The following is a 17,381-nucleotide window of genomic DNA, read 5'->3' as shown; positions in this document are numbered from 1 at the left end:
AAAGAGTAACACTAAGAAAACATGAGGAATCATTACACATGGATACTGGAGGCACGCAAATTATCAGAACAATGCTCTTGTAGACAGGGGCAGTGCAATTAGGGAGAAATGCATAGAGATGCAGGGACATGGTGATCTCTCTGTGGGTCACTCTTTACACTGCCATGGAGTATGGCTTTGATTTGTACAATTTAGGGAGTACATTCACGACTGGAGAAGGTACAGAGAAGAACCGTAACTATGATTTGAGGAGAGAGGGAATGTCTTATAATAACATATGTAAACTAAATAGAGCTAAGATAGAGCTAATTGCTAAGAAGCAATTTGATCCAGTGTATATGCTGCTGAGCCGAAAAGCAATACTGAATACTGAAGAACTCTTCAATACAACAGGCTTTAGCAAAAACCAATGGCTGAAAGCTGAAACAACAGATAATAAATTAGGGATATCTTTGACACCGAGGAAACAAATTATCAGGTGCATTGGACAATTCTCCATTGTTTGGTGTTTTAAATCAAGACTGAAAGTCTTTCTGGATGGTAACTTGTATTTGAATAAAACACATCTGGATCACTGAAAGAATGACCAAAAGGTATGGGACAATTTCTATGCAAGGGACAACTGAGTAGTTCTTGACTTTTTGGCTTAGAAAAGAGATGACCTAGAGGAAATATGGTAGCTCTGCAAAATTATTAGCATCACAAAAGGGTTAAATGGTTTGCTTAGGGTACATCATGAGTCAGTGGGAAAGTTATGAATAGGAGCTAAATGGTCTTGGTCCCTTAGCTGCTGTGGGATCCAGCGCCGTCCAAGAGCATGCAATAACCAGTCTCACGGGTCATCCTGAAACTAAGCATGGAGGAATTATTTGTTGAGAGTGGTTTCAAGAGTAATTTAGCCAAAGCAAAGAGAATAAAGTGGAATGAGAAGAAAAAGAGCGGAGATACAGGCAGAAACAACTGTGCTATACTTAAGAAAGAATATGAAGGAAATCTTTGGCCATGGTGATATAGAAAAAGTTGGTGTTATGGTAGTGAGAGGGGATAACTAATTCTTGAATTCTGAGCACAGCAAAATAAAAAGCAGGAAAATTTCTGCTCTGATTCAGGTGCAATAAAGAAGGACAGGAAAGAACCGAGTTAGTGAAATATGGTGAAAAAGGACTGTCAGAGCTTTACAGAAGACCAAATTCTTGTTCTACCTTTTCAAACAGTAGAACTCACAAATTGAGCATGAAACACAGATGTGGCAAAGTATCATTCTAAAAACAATTCAGTGCTGGTAGGAATTAGTTCATTGTTAAATCTACTGAGAAGCTGGTTTGAAGCAGAGCATGACCTGATGGGTCTAGCATTACTATTGCAGCTGCGTGAAACCATTCAAATAAATAAACAGCCCAGTGAAGAAAGTGTGCTGGATTTTTAAGATTAAGGATGTGCCAAATCATTGTTTTAACTGTGGGCCAGATCCTTAAATGCTGTAAAGTGCCTAGCTCCATAGAAAGCACTGAGATGATGCTGATTTTTACAATTTGGTAATATGACCCCCCAAATTAAATCCTCCTCATGGTTTTCCTGGTGATACCACTATGAGAGGCTGTACAGAATGGCACAGACTTGTCCCCTCTACAGCTATGTCAGGGGGAGTATGGATGCATAATTGAAAGCAGGACTTCATTCATCTTTACCTGATGAGTCCCTCTGGGACTGGTGCAGATTTTTGGGTTTACTTTGACTGTAACAGTGATGCTGGGAAGCAGAATTATTGATGGGAGAAACCTGATTGGGGACCTCCCTGACACTTCTGTTTATCAGAGATCATTCTGTTTAGAATCATTCAGTGGGATTAATTGCACTCAAAATTACGCTTCAAATTCATATTGTAGTGCACCTTGTTATTGCTGCTGTTTAAGGTAAAAGCCCAGTGCAACAGACTGTGCATACTGTATACTGGCAATATATGGATCCAGGGATTTATCTAGTACACCACAATCCCCTGTTTTGCAAGCATGTTTTTGGGATACAGTATAAATACATTTTCAGTGGTCAGTAGCCAGCTCACTGACCTATTTCTACCTGCAGCATTTCTTTATCTGAGCAGAGCCAGGCACAGAGGAACTCGTGACAGGAGTGCTGTGTGCCTGTGCTAATGAAGGGTCTGGGTTGAAGATTTGGTGCGATACTGGCATGGCCTTCCAGAGGTCTCTAGTTCTCACTGTTCCACCTTAAGTCAGTAGGAGCTGCCTGTGCCCTTCATCTTTGAAAGTCAACTCCTTAGATGTTACCTTCAGGCTTCTAGCTGTTCAGTTCAAGTCACAAGATTACACCTGTGCTAACCTGCCTGGGAGCTTTGTGATGCAGATGCAAAAAACATCAGAGAAAGATTAATATAACCAGCCATTGATTTATTATGTTCTAGGAAGTAAGGATGAAGCAGGCTGGCGTGATGCCCTGAGCCCAGCCTCCACGACGATTTCTCTTGTCCTGACATACATCCACCAGCATTTATCTTGTCTGTTCCCCTTCCTCTGCCTCTAGTTTCTCAAACTTCAGGAGTTTCTTTTGGCAGGCATGCTCCTCACTGCTGCTGATGCTGGAGCTTTCCTCTGAGCTTTCGGAGAAGAGATACTTCATTGCCATAATGTCCTTCTTGTTCATTTGCAAGCAGAGGCAGGAGGATTCGCTGACCTTAAATGACTCCCCCCACATATTCTGGCACATCTCAGTCCCATTTGCGTACATCTGTGTGTTAAATAAGAAGTGCATCAATAACATTTAAAAAGAATTGAGTTAAAATCAATTTGTGTTAAATTGATAAATACTTATAACTTTCTAAAATTGGTACTAGATTATAAAAAAGCAGTCTGTAGTCATCCACTGTGTGCTATGCTTCATCGCTTCTGAGATATCTTAAAATGTTAGTCTCACTACTGGTAAAAAGAGATTTGCCTGTTGTGAGAGCAAGTAATTACATGAAGGACAAAGTTATCTAGAGCCAGCCCTTTGTTTCCACCCTGGGGCTGACAGCCCAGCCAGCTTTTTGGGTCTGACAGACCAAAGCTGTGTGTGAGAGGTTGTACAACTTGTAGCGTGTCAAGACACTCTGACATGTCTTGGGATCTGGGTAGTGCTGAAAGCACCAGACGGAGTGCTTTGAATACGGGAATCTTTGTATCTACTGTCTAGAGACAGCCCAGTGAGGTCACAGCTCTGTGGGATCTCACTGTGCCTGCTACAGCGTACATCGTGACCAGGCAGGACCTCAAAGACTAAGAGAAGGGACATAACTTAGAAACTGCTTGAAGAAAAGAAGTTTTTTTCAAGCCTCCAAAGTGCTGTGTCCAGTGGTGCAATGGCCTTTCTGGCTCAAGAAATTGTAAACTGCAGCTTCTTGCACTCTCTGCGAGTGAATCTGCCCTGTTCTTGATACTACATTGTTTTGTAAGGCCTGTGTCATAAGATCTGTACAGCCACACCACAAACATATTTCTTGCTTGCCAAGCTCGCATTGTGACAACCTTCTGTTTGCCCAGCTTGAGTTTGCCTAAACAGTATTAGCTTAGGAGTTATCATGTCCAGCCACAGAGTGGGCAGGATATATGCTTTATCTTGCCTGCATTTCTCCCATGTGTTTGTGGTTGAAGTTCAATCTTTCCTGTTTCTGTAAAGGAAGCTTCAGGTACTCCCAGAAGCAAAACTAAGAATGAAGTTGGGGCTGGGAGTGATGGAAGGAGTATAAGTCTTGGGAATTAAGGAGTGGGAGTGTTAATGACTGGAACAGCAGACCAGGCAGCAGGGACAGCTGGGTTCCATTACTGACTGATTTACCTTAACCATGTCACCAGCATCTCTCTGAAGGAAGCTGTGTTTCATCTGTAATAGTACAAGCTGTCCTTAGACATGACACTGATTCTTTAATCCTACAGTGTTTCTCTTAGTGCTTTAATTTCTGGATGGTGGACTGGTTTAGTGTCATCACCGACTCATACAAAGATCTGACACTGTGTATCTCGGAGAAGGTGCTCTGTGTTTGTGGTTGGGAGATTTCTGCATGGAAGCTGCTCTGTGTGAAAAAAAATGATTACAGATTTAAGTCTATTATGTAGAAGTGGCACTGGGCATCTGCAGTCCTGCAGCTTTTTTTGCTCCACCTATTTTCCACAACAAGTTCTTCTTATGAGATGTGTCCCTGTCTCCCCACATGCAAAACTATGTTGACCTATACTGTGCAGGAAGGCAGATGAGAAGAAATCATAATCATCACTTTTGCCTTAGAAATCTATCCTTTGTGAATAATACAGACTTCATTCCAAATAGCCCGGAAGACTCTGTAGTCTGTAAAATAGCTTTTCAGTTCACGCCATCTCCAGTCAGTGCTCATTTTATGGATGCTGCAGTTGCTGGAAGAGGAGTGTGGAGGCTGGCTAGTGCACTGGGAGCAATGCAGGGTCAGAAATAGAAAGGTTGCTGCATTTAGTTCTCTCCTTGTGTTCTCAGAGCAGGCAGATCTTAACTGTTTCTTTCCCACTATTCCTGTGCTTTTAAGCTGCACTAGACATTTTCTTCCAGCTCTTGTTACAGTTCCTGGATTTCTACCTGCTTTTAGCTAATCATTTCAGAAAGCATTAAAAGCTGTCATGTGGGTTTTCTTAGGTCTGTATGCAGGAGAGATGGCTACATCCTATTCTTGTGTCTCACAGGTTCTGTAACATGTATTCATGCACTTCTACTTGCTAAATTGGTAATATTATTTTGACCTTCCTCCTAGCTTGACGTAAAGATAAAAGCACAGCCAGAATGCTGCAGCAAACGAACAGTACAAATGAACAGTGCACACAGCCCATTTACAAACATGTGCCTAAATTACTGCAAAGGATTCTGATTCTTCAGCTTCTTGGAAAATGTTCTAGTCTGTGCATTAACATTGCTTGGGGAGCACTCAGCTGGGAGAACAATGACAAAATGTGCCTCATTTTAGCCAGGCTAAAACTGGCTATGATCCATTGTGCATTCTTAATATTCAGCATTTGTTCCAAATAGTCCTTACAACCACTTGCATATGTCAAATGTAGGGCTGGTGATTGCTCCTCTGTATGAGCTAAGGGCATCCAAAGAAAGTAAGCATCTCTCCACAGTGCTCTGACATTGGAGAACCTTTTGTGCTTCTGGGTGACAGTAACTTTCTTTTCCATGAGTTGAGTCCAAACCAAGCGAGTCTAGTGTTTGTGTATCATGTAATTTTCATATGGCAAATGTGTTTTTTAAATTTCTCTGAAGAAACTTCATCTTTATTCTTACTTACCATGCAAGCCTATTTTTGGTGAAAAACATGGGCAGTTTAGGGTGTGGTTCCATTTAGTTTAGGAATAGCTGTGCCTGGCTTCAAGTGATAAGACCTCTGGATTTGCTGCATGTTTTTCCCTGTAGATGGTATATTTTCTTTAAGAAATAAGTACAAAGGAATTCAAGGTTAAAAACTCCTATCTCTGGACCAGGAACAGTTTGAACACGGACTGGAGATTATTTACGGAGATTATAATTTCGTTTTTTACTTCATGTGGAACTACTGATGATTTAGCACATCTGGGAAACTAAGCTGTAAGTTTCCGCAGCCCATTTATTTTTTGGCCACATTCCTGAGCCTGCTGATTAGTGTCATTTTTGCAAGGCAGACAGCAATCCTGCACTAACTGGCCTGTGACTTCCACTTATATCAGTTGCTGAGCTGACTTCTGGAAGTACATGCACTTGAATTAAATTCAAAACAATGAATCTGTGATCTCTGCAAGCCTTACTACCAATCCCTAAGCACTACACTTAAATTTCATTTACTTCTGCAGTTTGGACAGTTTTCATGGACCCAGTGAAGTTCAACTGTTAAAAATATTCAAATAAGTGTAGCAGTTTTGAGCTGTATTATATTGCCCTGATGCTAAACTTACTTGAGTCACTAGAAAAAATCCTGCCTGACGCTTGGAAGGTCTGTAGATCAGGTTCCAGGGAACCTTGCTCCTGTAAGTCTTGTCAGTTCTTTTTTTATACATTTTTGCTCATAAAATTAGTTACCTCAACCATTAAACCATCTCTGAAAGATGGAATGAGCTGTCAGATAGCTTGTCTGTGCTGCTCTTTAACCATCAGAGTTATATAGAACAAAGTTAGCTCTGCCTAGCCATTGGCAGACACAATGGAGAACACACATCAGAGATACATGATAAGTCTATGGAGAACAAAAGGGAGACAATTAGAAGAATGTCAGGACTTAGGAATTTGGAGGATGGAGAAGGACTTGAAGGTAAAATAACAAGGTAAAATACAGAAAAGGGCAAAGATGCCTAACAGGCAAGAAAACCTTAAAAATTCCTTAGTGATTTGGGAATTTATGTCCCAATTTAAAAAGATAGAGGTGTGTAAAGCCCCACATCACATAAGGTACCTTATAAAATGCATCTCAGTGTCTCTCTTGTACGAACAAAGTTCATTTATCTTTTACTTTCTAAACCCCACTGTGGTTAAAATGTCAGTGCTGCTTGAACTTTTGTTTCAGAAGTGGTATGAATAGTGATTAATTAAATATATGTATATACTTAGAGTAAGTGATCTACATAAATATAAATGTTTTAAAATTTATATACTTAAAAAGTCTGGTGTGGGTATGGCTTGAAACTGGTGAAGTAAAAATAATTCACCTGTTGCATTTTATACCCACATATTCAGGGAAAAAAAAAAGAACTCAATGCCATTTCTTCTGTTCCAGTTAATTGGGTTTTCTTACCTCACCGTATGGAATACATTTATTCTTACAGAGGTTTGCTCCACTTTCATCCCATTCCCAGTCTGTCAGCCAGTTATGAACACATATGGAATCATCTTTGCAGGCTTCATACCTTCATGGAGAGTAGTGTGGAAGATACAGTTATTCCTCTTACTTTTTTCAACTCAAAAAGTCTATTTGGGCTATGCTAGTAATGTGGTATGGTTGCACAGTGCAGCTTAGCAACAGATCTTCAAGAAATGTGCACATCATCTTAGCTTGACATGTACATAAACTCTGAGCTGGCCAGGAAGACCTAAATCCCAATCAAAACTAAACAGTTCACCCACCACATTTTATACTCACAGAATTAAGTAAAGGGCTCATGTTCTGAGGAGCAACACTCATTCATGCAACGTTTTCTGCTTGGTTATGTTTGCTGTTGTTACTGAGTGGAGGAAATACTGTGTGGGAGGGAGTTTCACGAATGCTGATGTTCTATATTGTGACAGAGCACAGGTATGGTAAGAATGAACTGTCACTTGAGGGAGATGTGGGAAAAGTTTGTATTTATGAATTAATATGGGAAAAGAAGAATATTTCCTAGGCAAGGGGTTGCTATGAGGAGTGTGCACTGAAATACAACAGAAGTTGTGCCCTTCCCACAGTTGTCTTTTTTGGTTTCCTTTTTTGTTTGGCTAAGTATTTTTCAGTCTGATGGGTTCCCAGACTGGGGTTGCTTCATGGCCTCTCACACAGGTGGGGACAGGGTAGGGGAAAGGATGAGCAGCCCTTGGGGCTGAGAACAGAAATTAGCATCACCTTCAGTTATACTTTTCACATTATGAAGATGGATTTCAGAGTTTTACTGAACTGGGGCATTCGTGCTATGCATCCTCAGGAATCTGGGTTAAATATGTTTATTAAAGTATTTATATTTTTATTCACTATTATCTATTGAATTGTCAGATGCAATATTTCCTAATTATGATTATTGCCTGACTCTGTGGCTTGTTATATAAAGAGGTATCAAGGCATAACTTTATTGTTATGAGTTTTTCTTTAACCCAATGGAAGTCATTATGAAGCTAAGTTTATGAAAAATCATGACTTCTGAAAAGTCTGATTTCTGCTGTCCAGAAACCCATAAGTGGTTTCTTCAAACATTAATTAAAACCTGTGAGAAACATAAATTCTTGCAAGAACCTCCCTGAACATACTCGTTCTCTATGCACAATGGGCAAGATATTTTTATTTTAAAATTTGGTTTTTCTTCTGTTTTTTGTAAATAGCTGGCTGTCTTTTAAAGGGCATGGGCCCCTTTCACAGGTGGATCAGAAAATGGCTTGTACATCAGGCTCTTTCAAAAGCAATAGGTTTAGGACTAGTGGGAGCAAGGAATCCTAAGACAATAGGAAGAAAAGGAAGGCCCCAAGCTAGTCAGATGAATTTCTTTTAAATGAAGTCACTGCTCATTCAGAATCTTTTGCACATTTCTGGCCACAAAGACATACAGTATGCAGCAGGCACACTCACAGCATGTAGAGAAAGTAGGTCACATCACTAGCAGTGCTACAGCACGCTAAAGGGATTCCAGTGAATAGAACACAAAAAAGATGTTACTTTAAATCACCATAAAGAGTGGGAATTCTGTCCAGATTCTTTTCTAGCCTCAAGCCTTAAGCAGGGTGAGGGAATGGGTTTGACATTGGCATTAGGCAGGCACACAGACTAGCACACTGGTAATGGGTCATCATTACATTTTTGATTCAGGCCAGGCATCTATGATGCCAACAGGAGCAATAGATCATTGTTGAGTATTTGTTTAGAGTAGAGCCTACTCTCTGCCAGGAGACTCTATAATGGAAAAGGGTCAGTTTTTCCTATGCTCTTGGTCACCCCCCTCCTCCCACTTTCCAACAGCAAAAGTTAAAAATGCTATTTACCTGGAGGTTCTGGCAATACCCAGGGGACACTGAGGGTTTTGCTATGTAATATTGACCCACCATATACCCCACTTTGGTATAAATCTCATATATACTAAGGCTGGCTTAAACTACTTCATAGATGCAAACTAAACTTACCTGGTATATTTTTTTCATCTTTACACTTTCACTGGATATAGCAGTTTGGTGATGACTTTGTGTGCTACTTATTTTGGGATACATTTATTTTAGGTATTGGTATTCTATTGCTTTGCCTGTTAGATCTGTTCTAAAGCTCACTGGCAACTCCAATGCTTTAATATCCAAATGTTTTCAGCTTTTGGTAATATTTGGTTCTGAGCTTTGAGATTCTGAGCACTGAGTCAAATCCAGGGTCTCAGTCTTTATTTTCAAGGCGGTCAATAATCTGGATTCAGTTTAGAAGATCACGAAAAATTTAGGAAGGAAGACTGCACATATGACAAATCTGTTCCTGAGGCACATGGAGTTTCCTAACACAGAAATAAAATTCATCACTAGAGGAAACTCTAGGCAAGCTAAGAAATACATCAGCCCTTTTCACTATCTTCCATTACAAATCCAAGCTATGCTTTCCTTCTCTGGCACAAAGCAATGGAGACATTATTTAAAGACAAATCCTACCAAAATACTGCACTGCGTACATGACTTTGCCCTTTGCGAGAAGATAAGAGTGAAAATGGATCCATGTGTAAGTAACATTCAAGTTGTGTATCCACTAGGGATAGCACTGTACAGAGAAGTGCAAGAGAACCTGACCATATCGTGTTCTGTATTTTCTGTCCTTCCAAGAAAAGCTCTTTTATGACATTTTTAGAAGTATTAAAACACTTTTCTGTGATTTTCAGAGCAGCCTAAGGGATTCAGACATCCACAGTTCATTACTTTCAAGGGATGCTAGTAGTTATAATCCTATAGTGTGAACACAGCCTGTGCTGTTTGTACTATGGTTCACACCAATTTAACCATACAGGCTATTTACTGTAGTTACAGGCTCAACATTAATATGGTACTGACTGAGATTTATATGACCTTACTTAAGATCCAACATCTCATAACAGGGAAGGAGAGATATCCACTGGATATGAACCACAGAAAAAATATCACTACCCCACTTGCATGTAATGCTCCTACCCCAAGACTAAGGATAGACAGGTGCTGGGTTGTCCCACTACATTTCTTGCACTCAGAAAATAATGTGATTCCCCAATGCTGTATTTTGGGAAACAAAGTTAAATGCTATTATGCTTGCTCATTGCTATTAATATTTTTAGCACTACTTGGCTGCAAGTTTCTTTGAGATTCAGGCTTTTAGAAGTGGTTTTAGAGAGAAGGATGATGGAAGAGAAGAGAAAAGGCCAGGGATGAAAGATTAAGGAATTAAGCTAATTTGTTATAGGAATTAATTGAAAATAGACACGAACTGTCTGTTTATTTCGTAGTGCATTTTATACATATAAAAGAAATGTATCATATTATGATCAAGTATTTAGATTTAAAATACTAACTGCATAAATGCTGGCTCACAGGCATTTATCACTGGACTTTTCAAAGGGTGGGCAGGCCCTCACTGCTGTTAGTGCCTGTCAACGTGGTGAGAGCTCCTCCATCACGTCAGGCAGCTCTGATGCCACTGCACTGCTTCCTCGCGGAGAGGAGCGCAGTGCTGTCCTTGTGTCACTGAACTGACAGACTTTAGTGACTCCGTCCTGTCTGTGTCTATTATTTTGGGGGTAGTAGCTTAGCAGAGGAAAATGTAGAGATGGCAAACAAGAAATGAAAAGGAAAAACAAGACAAAAGGCATAAAGGTGGTACAACACCATCAAATCTTACTGCTACTTGATTGGGAGATCCATGCTTCATCCACCCATGCTCCTCGATACGTGAGTAACACAGGCATATTAAAGCTAAATAAAGATACTTTGATAAAAAGCTGAACCTACCAGTCATCACAAAAGCTTTGACACAATGGAACAAACTGAATAGCAGCAGTGTAGTTGGGATGGATCCAGCGAGCAGCATGTGGAGAACACCGGTAAAAGCACTCAATTTTCTTTGTGAAATCTTCACAGCTGTGGTGGGTGAGAAAAGCCACAGATAAGCCTGTTGCTTAGCATCAAGGCTATAGCCTCAGTTTTCTAGGCCTGCTTTGATGTGGATGCAACACTACAGATTGGGAGAAAAACACAGAAAAGCATCCTTTCACCCTGTTAATGTGTAGGTTCCAAACTCATTCCTTTGGCATTGTGCACAGACTCTGACCGTGCAATTACCATAGCCAGCTAAAGAGTGCACGAATGTTTCCACGCATATTTCATCCCTATTTGTGTAAGCTTTCTGTAAACTTTTGAGGCCTTGAGTTTTCCTGGCAAGAACAATTCCAGGCAAGAATAAAATGTAGTTTAAAACTATAGTCCAAAACTTCTATGCTGTAGCCTCATAGTTTCATTAATCTTTAGATTTTCCCACAGCCCAGCTGAAGTTACTTAAAAACACATACTGTTGCTGCTCTTCTGGGAGTGGCAGGCAATAGCTGTTACTTTTGTGCATCTGTTTTTGCTTAATTGTTTTGTACTTTCATTCTTTTATTTCTATAACTTGCCATGTTTCACAGCTGTAACAGGGTACTAAAAACCTTAATTATGGAGACGTTCTTCATGGTTACAAAACCCACAGGGCTACAAGAATTTTTATTCTAAATATTCACAAGTTTCATTTCTGGAGTCTTGTGCATTTTGTTTGTGAGATTTAATAATCTAGTTGATCTGCTTTCTAAACAAAGGAAGAAGCCTGATCTGTATTGACTAGGGGTCACACTCACTTGTATGTGATAGTTGCCTTGGAGAGCTACAGAGGTGCAGTGTGGTTGTTACCTACTGGGTTTATGACTGCTCTGCATTGCTAGATCTGGTTCTATACCAAAAGCAAACTTGAAAAAAACATAACCCTTTCTTGATAAAATGGCATAAATCCTTCTGCACAAATAGTATATACTTAGGGATTTATGGGCTTTTGTGAAAGGAGAGAGAGAGATTTGGTCAGGTATAGAGAAAAGATGATGGGAACTAGGCTGGGTGGCATCCCTAGGGCAAGCTAGGGGCTGTCCATCAGGAGCTCTGGGGGGAGTTACTGTTAGCTCTGTGGCTGCTACAGCATAGATCTATTGAACCAGGACACAGACAACATCAAAGCTGACTTACGATTTACTGAGCTGCCCACATCTGTTCCAGTAGCTGTTGTTTACTTTAATTACTGGGGAATGAACCAATTGCTCTGTGAAGTCTGCGTAGCAACAGGAAGCTGTTAGGAATGAAACAGATCTTGCAATAAGGATTTTCTCTAATACTGTATTTGGAAGACTCAAAAAGTAAGATGAATCTATTTTGGTCTGTAGCATGGTAAAGTCTCTTAGTACTAACTAGAAGATGTGCTCAAGCTGTAACATTTTTGGTTTGGGAAGTAGTAGTGTAAGTGCTAAGTGCGGTGGACTGGCATCAATGATGCTTTCTCAACGTGTGCCCAGAGAGAGAGCCCCAAGAATTTTACCAGTGTTCTGCTGGATGTTATATCCTGAGGGATACTAACTTTGAAAGCTACCAAACATAAAAAAAGAGTTGAAGAAGTGTAATGAATTCTTTGCTCACTATAGAATTTTGATTTCAGCCTTTCCCATTTGGTATCTGATACAATCAATGAATTTTTATACTTACTCACAATAAACCAAATTAATCTTTGCTATAAACTTTTTTAAGCAGATGGAGCTACAAGAAAAGTTAACTGCATTAGAAGTTTTTAAAGATACTAAAGTCAATGAGAGTTTTGCAGTTGACTTTGTTAAGAACCAGAATCTTACTCTTGATTTGCATGCAGCAAGATGCCAATGAAGGAAGTTTTTCAAATGCAAAGTATACTGTATCTTATATATTTCTGAGAAATTAATGGAACTACAAAAACAATTAGTGTGTACAAAGCTGTACTTCCAGACTATATTTGGCAAAAATTAAACCACTCTTACATTTAGAGTACAGAGTGCATTCATGCATATTTGGCTCAGGACTTGGCTTCAGTTTGTGGGTGTCCCCTTCCAGACATCCATATTTTTGGCAGGTAGATGATGTTATGACAGCAAAGAGGGTGACAGCAAACCTCAGCATTGTTGTTGGGTTCTTTTTCCTATATGGAGAGAAGTCTTTATTTATATCCTTTATTTCTAGGAGAAGCCATAACATTAAAAGGAAGAACTGCTTTTAAAAAGCTACATATATAATCAAACAAAATATGCTCAGCAAAGATGCACACATAAATATTAAGACCCACATTCTCCCTTTCTCTTTGCTTATACCTGAACACTTATACTTCTGCTATGTATTTTTGAGGTTCAGTGACAAGTGATAAAAGTCACCAATAGTTCAGACTATTTATGAAAACAAGTCATAATTTTCAGTATTTAAGAAAGTTATTTTAAATTTCTTACACTGACCTGAATTTATCTTTGAACCCTTCCAAGGGACATTCCTCTGCTTCACTAGATTTGAAGCAAAGATTGATTAGTTCTAAAACTTGCAGAGTTGTTTTGCACATTTGGAAATTACACGTTTAATATAGCTGCAAGTGAGCTAGTAGTGGTCAGCACCTGAGCTGGATAAATTACATTGATAACTTGCCTTTGTTGAGGCTATGCTAATTTATACTTAAGAATATGATCTATTATTTTCTTTCTCTTTTGTAGAGTTTGGTCAAAAATGCAAGATAAAAACATTTCATCTGTGAGACTAAAATTTCTCTGAACACAGACTATGTATTAGTGAGCTATATAAATAAACCTAGAACCTGTTACATAAATCAATGCATAATTCTTTATACACGTTATTAATTTAACCCTTCATTCTTTAGTTAAATATTCCTGTTATGTTTTTGGAATAATTTTGCCTGAATAAGGACTGCAGCTCCTCTATGTACCTAGGCTTTTCAGATATAAAGTAAACAACACGTTACAGGAGAAAACTGTCTCTCCGATTTCTCAGTAGTTTCTCACCTCTTTTGCTGTCCTTCTGGGTGATACTTCTCCCTGGAACAGGAACACAGTAAGATGCTTTTTTCATTTTCCACTTTATATACACACCATCTGGCATCAGTGCTCTAGAATTTGTTTGCCCTGGAATAGTTCCTTGACCCTTTGGAACGCTAACATAGATTTATCTCAAAAGCAGATGCAATGACCAGCACATAATGCCCTTTTATTGCTTGCAAACATCGACATGATACAGAGGAAAGTACAAACATACGTTAGAATTAGAAAAACAACAGCTCCCCTACACATTAAATACAACTAACCCCCCCCCAATTTTTGAGTGATTCCTTTTATTATTAGTTATTAGATTCTTTTCTACAACAGTTTCATGGGGCTCTTATAACAGATTAGGACTTCACTGAATTAAAGACATTAAAAACAACACTTCATATTTCAGGCTGACTGGCTTAATTTTGACTATAGATGGCTTGCCTTTGGCTTACACAGTAATTTCATTGCAGCCCCTGGAAGAAACTCCACAACTGCCGATTCCCAGGTCTTTACTTTTTGTTGACAAGATCCCTCTAAAACCTCCTCTGGTTTCTCACAAGTGCTACAAGAAACTGTTGCTTGTACCATTGATAGTGATTCCTGACTGGATTTCATTGAGATCTGCTTTCTGTGAAGAGGATTCTGCATCTGAACATAAACCATTGCATAAGGTAGACAAGGTGATTACAAATAGTTGCATGTACTTTCATAGTGAGTCCTGTAAAGAGCAGCACAACTCACTGCCTTGCAATTATTTAGATCCATAAGAAAAGTAGCATCTGCTGGGTTTATGTTTAAAACAGAACACTGGTTTGTCAGATAATACTCTGGGGCCTTTATTTACAAAACTTTTTTGCTTGAAAAAACAAACATTGGCATAGTGAAAGTGTGGTATGAATCTCATTGGGCAAACTCACTGAGCATGATAATAAAACAATCTCTATAAGCTATAAGCACTGATTTCTATCCTAGCTGGAGTAAACGCCTCAAGGCAAAAGTGTTGCTGGCCTAAAAAGTGACATTTCCAGATCAGTGGAAACTGAGCAATTTTTATGTTCCAGAATGAATTTAATTAAGACAAGTTTAAAGAATGAATTTAATTAAGGCAAGTTTAAAGAGGTATAAAGTAACTATAGGAGAAACTGAAGTCAATCTAACGGCTTATTACCCACGCCTTCACCTCATGTGGCTTGATCAAGTGTTGGCTGAATTAATGGAGCTCCTTGCTGATTTGTAATGTAAAAGATTGGTGCATACTGTTCGGCACTTGGATCTGTGTTTTTGCACAAAAGAAAGACCACTGTATAATACGCACTCTCACTTTTAACATTGAGACGAGTTGATGGGCCAGCCAGCCTGCTAAAAAGCACAGAAATAGTACACGCTCTGTGCCTTACTGCTCGGTTTGCATAAAATATGTGCAAGCTTATAAAGGTGTAAGTGTGCCAGGAGGTTTCTTGTAATGCCTCTGTTCACTGAATTGACATACAAATTATATTAAGCTATAGGAAACTGGGATCTTTTTCAGGCTTTCAGTGTGAGCCAAATGGGACCACTTGCTGGGAGAATAGGCAGAGTTTCTAGCAGCAGGAAGGAAAATTGTCATATGTTTGTGATTTCTCAGACTTGGCTTTGGTTAGCAATATATGTAAGCAGGCTCAGGAGCTTTTTGAGATCTCAGCTATATATCTTCATCTCCTGAGAAGTGAATCTTGATTCTTTTTCCTTGAAGTATTCTCTGGCTAATTACTTTGTGTAATGTTTTATACTGACAAATTTGTTAAAGGAAATTTATTAGCCCTTCCCATACTTGAATGGGTCATTTCTCTTTATTTGTTAAAAATGAACTCAGTGTTTTTCTTGTACTTTTAAGACTCCTATTGCCATTTAATTTTAATATCAGTGCCCTGTAACTTCTATTCATCTTTTCAAGAGCTAGACTTAAAGCATGCATGATGTTAAAAGAAAGGTTTAAAGCATGTTAAGATCAGCATGTCTGTGCCACAGACAGCAATTCAGGCACCATGACATTAAATTATTATTACTATTATTATAATCTGATGATCTAATTGATAGTAGCCTTATAATGCTAATAAAAGTATGCATCTATTCCAAAACCACAAACACTGCTATACTATGTCTCAAGAGCCATCTACCTGAGCAACTTCCTTCTGGCAAGAGCCATCAGCAGAAAATTAGGGAAAAAGATGTTTAAAAAATAAAGCTAGTTGCTAACTTCCTAGCTTCTGGCAGTCAGTTTAGTAACTATGTCAGCTGACATCTCCTAATTCAACCTAGCGATTCCTGTTTTGTGAGTCAGATCTCTTTAATGACTGAAGTAAGCTTTTATGGTTTTATATTCTTGGTAACTTTGCAAAGCCGATGTGGTTAAGGGAAGAATTGTTTGCACTTCCAACCAGTGACAATCGCCAGATCCATTTCCCTTCTTGGCATCCTCAAAGTGTAACAACACTGTGACCGGAGGGAGACAGAGTTTCAGGAGCGTAAATTAGAACATTTGGCCTGTTATAACTTTATTATAGATGGCAATGTGTGCTAATGAAATTAATCTGTTTGTTCTTCGTATCTCAGTGTGAGCCTACAACACTCAGAAGTTGGAAGTGTTTTTCACATTAACTGTAACAAGAAATGTAATGAGGAGCACAGGTTGTTATCTAACTTAGCGTCATTCCTGAAGCTCCTTTGCAGAACTGCATTTAAAGTTGCAACAAGGGCACGTTACTTGATGATAAGTTAAGTAAATATTCTTGACTTTAATTATGTTAGACTTCAGAACCAAGAGTTCATATTCACAAGTCTCTCTGCTGAATGTATCATGTCACAAGTCAAGCTGAATGCCAAAAGAGACACTCCAGATGGACTCAGTCTGGCACTCCTGACTCTGCGAGAAAAAGCTGAGGTCAAATCTTTACACTACTGAGTTTAAGGTGTGATTTGTTTCTGTTCACTTTGGTGGGGCTGGGATTTTCCTTTTATTTTGTCTGTGTAAAGAATACATCATGGCACAAAGTATGGCTTACTTGCTTTATTTGAGTACACAAATGTTGCTGAGCTAGTTCTCCAACAGGGCACAGGAATGACAAAAGCACCAATAATTTTATAAAACCAAGAGAGTGAGTCAGTGGAGAGGGGGGAAGCAGACATTTTAATGAATAGTAAAAGCAAAAGTTTAAAAAGCAATCACAATCCAAACAACAAAATTATCATTGTAAAAGTGTTATTTTAAGCCCCATGTTAGGTTTTTCAAAATTAAAGGGGACAAAAACCTACTTATTTTAGGTTATTACTGAATTGAAAGCATCTCTTGAAAGCATAACTGAATGCTCTTCCTTTGCCCTAGCCTTTCATTTGTCTTTCACATTCTGCTAGTCTGTTACTGTGAGGGTCCTTGAACCACTAACAATTATTGTTATTTTTTCTACAAAGAATGGGCTTTGGTTTGAATAGCTGCTGACTGTGTGGTGTGATGTGGGCTCTCACAAGTGACAAAGAAAATCTGGATCCAGCTTGACCTATATGCCAGAATAAACCAACTGCAATCTTGCTTCTAATTTTTCTAATTGCATTTTCTACAATCAC

General features: G+C 39.0%; 1 protein-coding gene across 1 annotated transcript; it reads right to left on the bottom strand.

Moving 5' to 3' along the window:
• Positions 1–2,384: 2,384 nt before the first annotated feature.
• On the bottom strand, positions 2,385–13,769 carry LOC104621057 (riboflavin-binding protein). The gene is made up of 6 exons (XM_010287443.1): positions 13,754–13,769; positions 12,735–12,890; positions 11,920–12,019; positions 10,663–10,791; positions 6,776–6,887; positions 2,385–2,742 (listed from the first exon to the last, which is right to left on the bottom strand). The coding sequence occupies exons 2-6, from the start codon at positions 12,871–12,873 to the stop codon at positions 2,506–2,508; spliced, it is 717 nt and encodes a 238-aa protein (XP_010285745.1). The 5' UTR covers positions 12,874–12,890; positions 13,754–13,769; the 3' UTR covers positions 2,385–2,505.
• Positions 13,770–17,381: the final 3,612 nt, after the last annotated feature.

Source organism: Phaethon lepturus, unplaced genomic scaffold, assembly GCF_000687285.1.
Source record: "Phaethon lepturus isolate BGI_N335 unplaced genomic scaffold, ASM68728v1 scaffold36515, whole genome shotgun sequence".
Lineage (NCBI taxonomy): Eukaryota > Metazoa > Chordata > Aves > Phaethontiformes > Phaethontidae > Phaethon > Phaethon lepturus.
The sequence above is the reverse complement of the archived record's forward strand: the minus strand, read 5'-3'. Positions and strand labels throughout refer to the sequence as shown.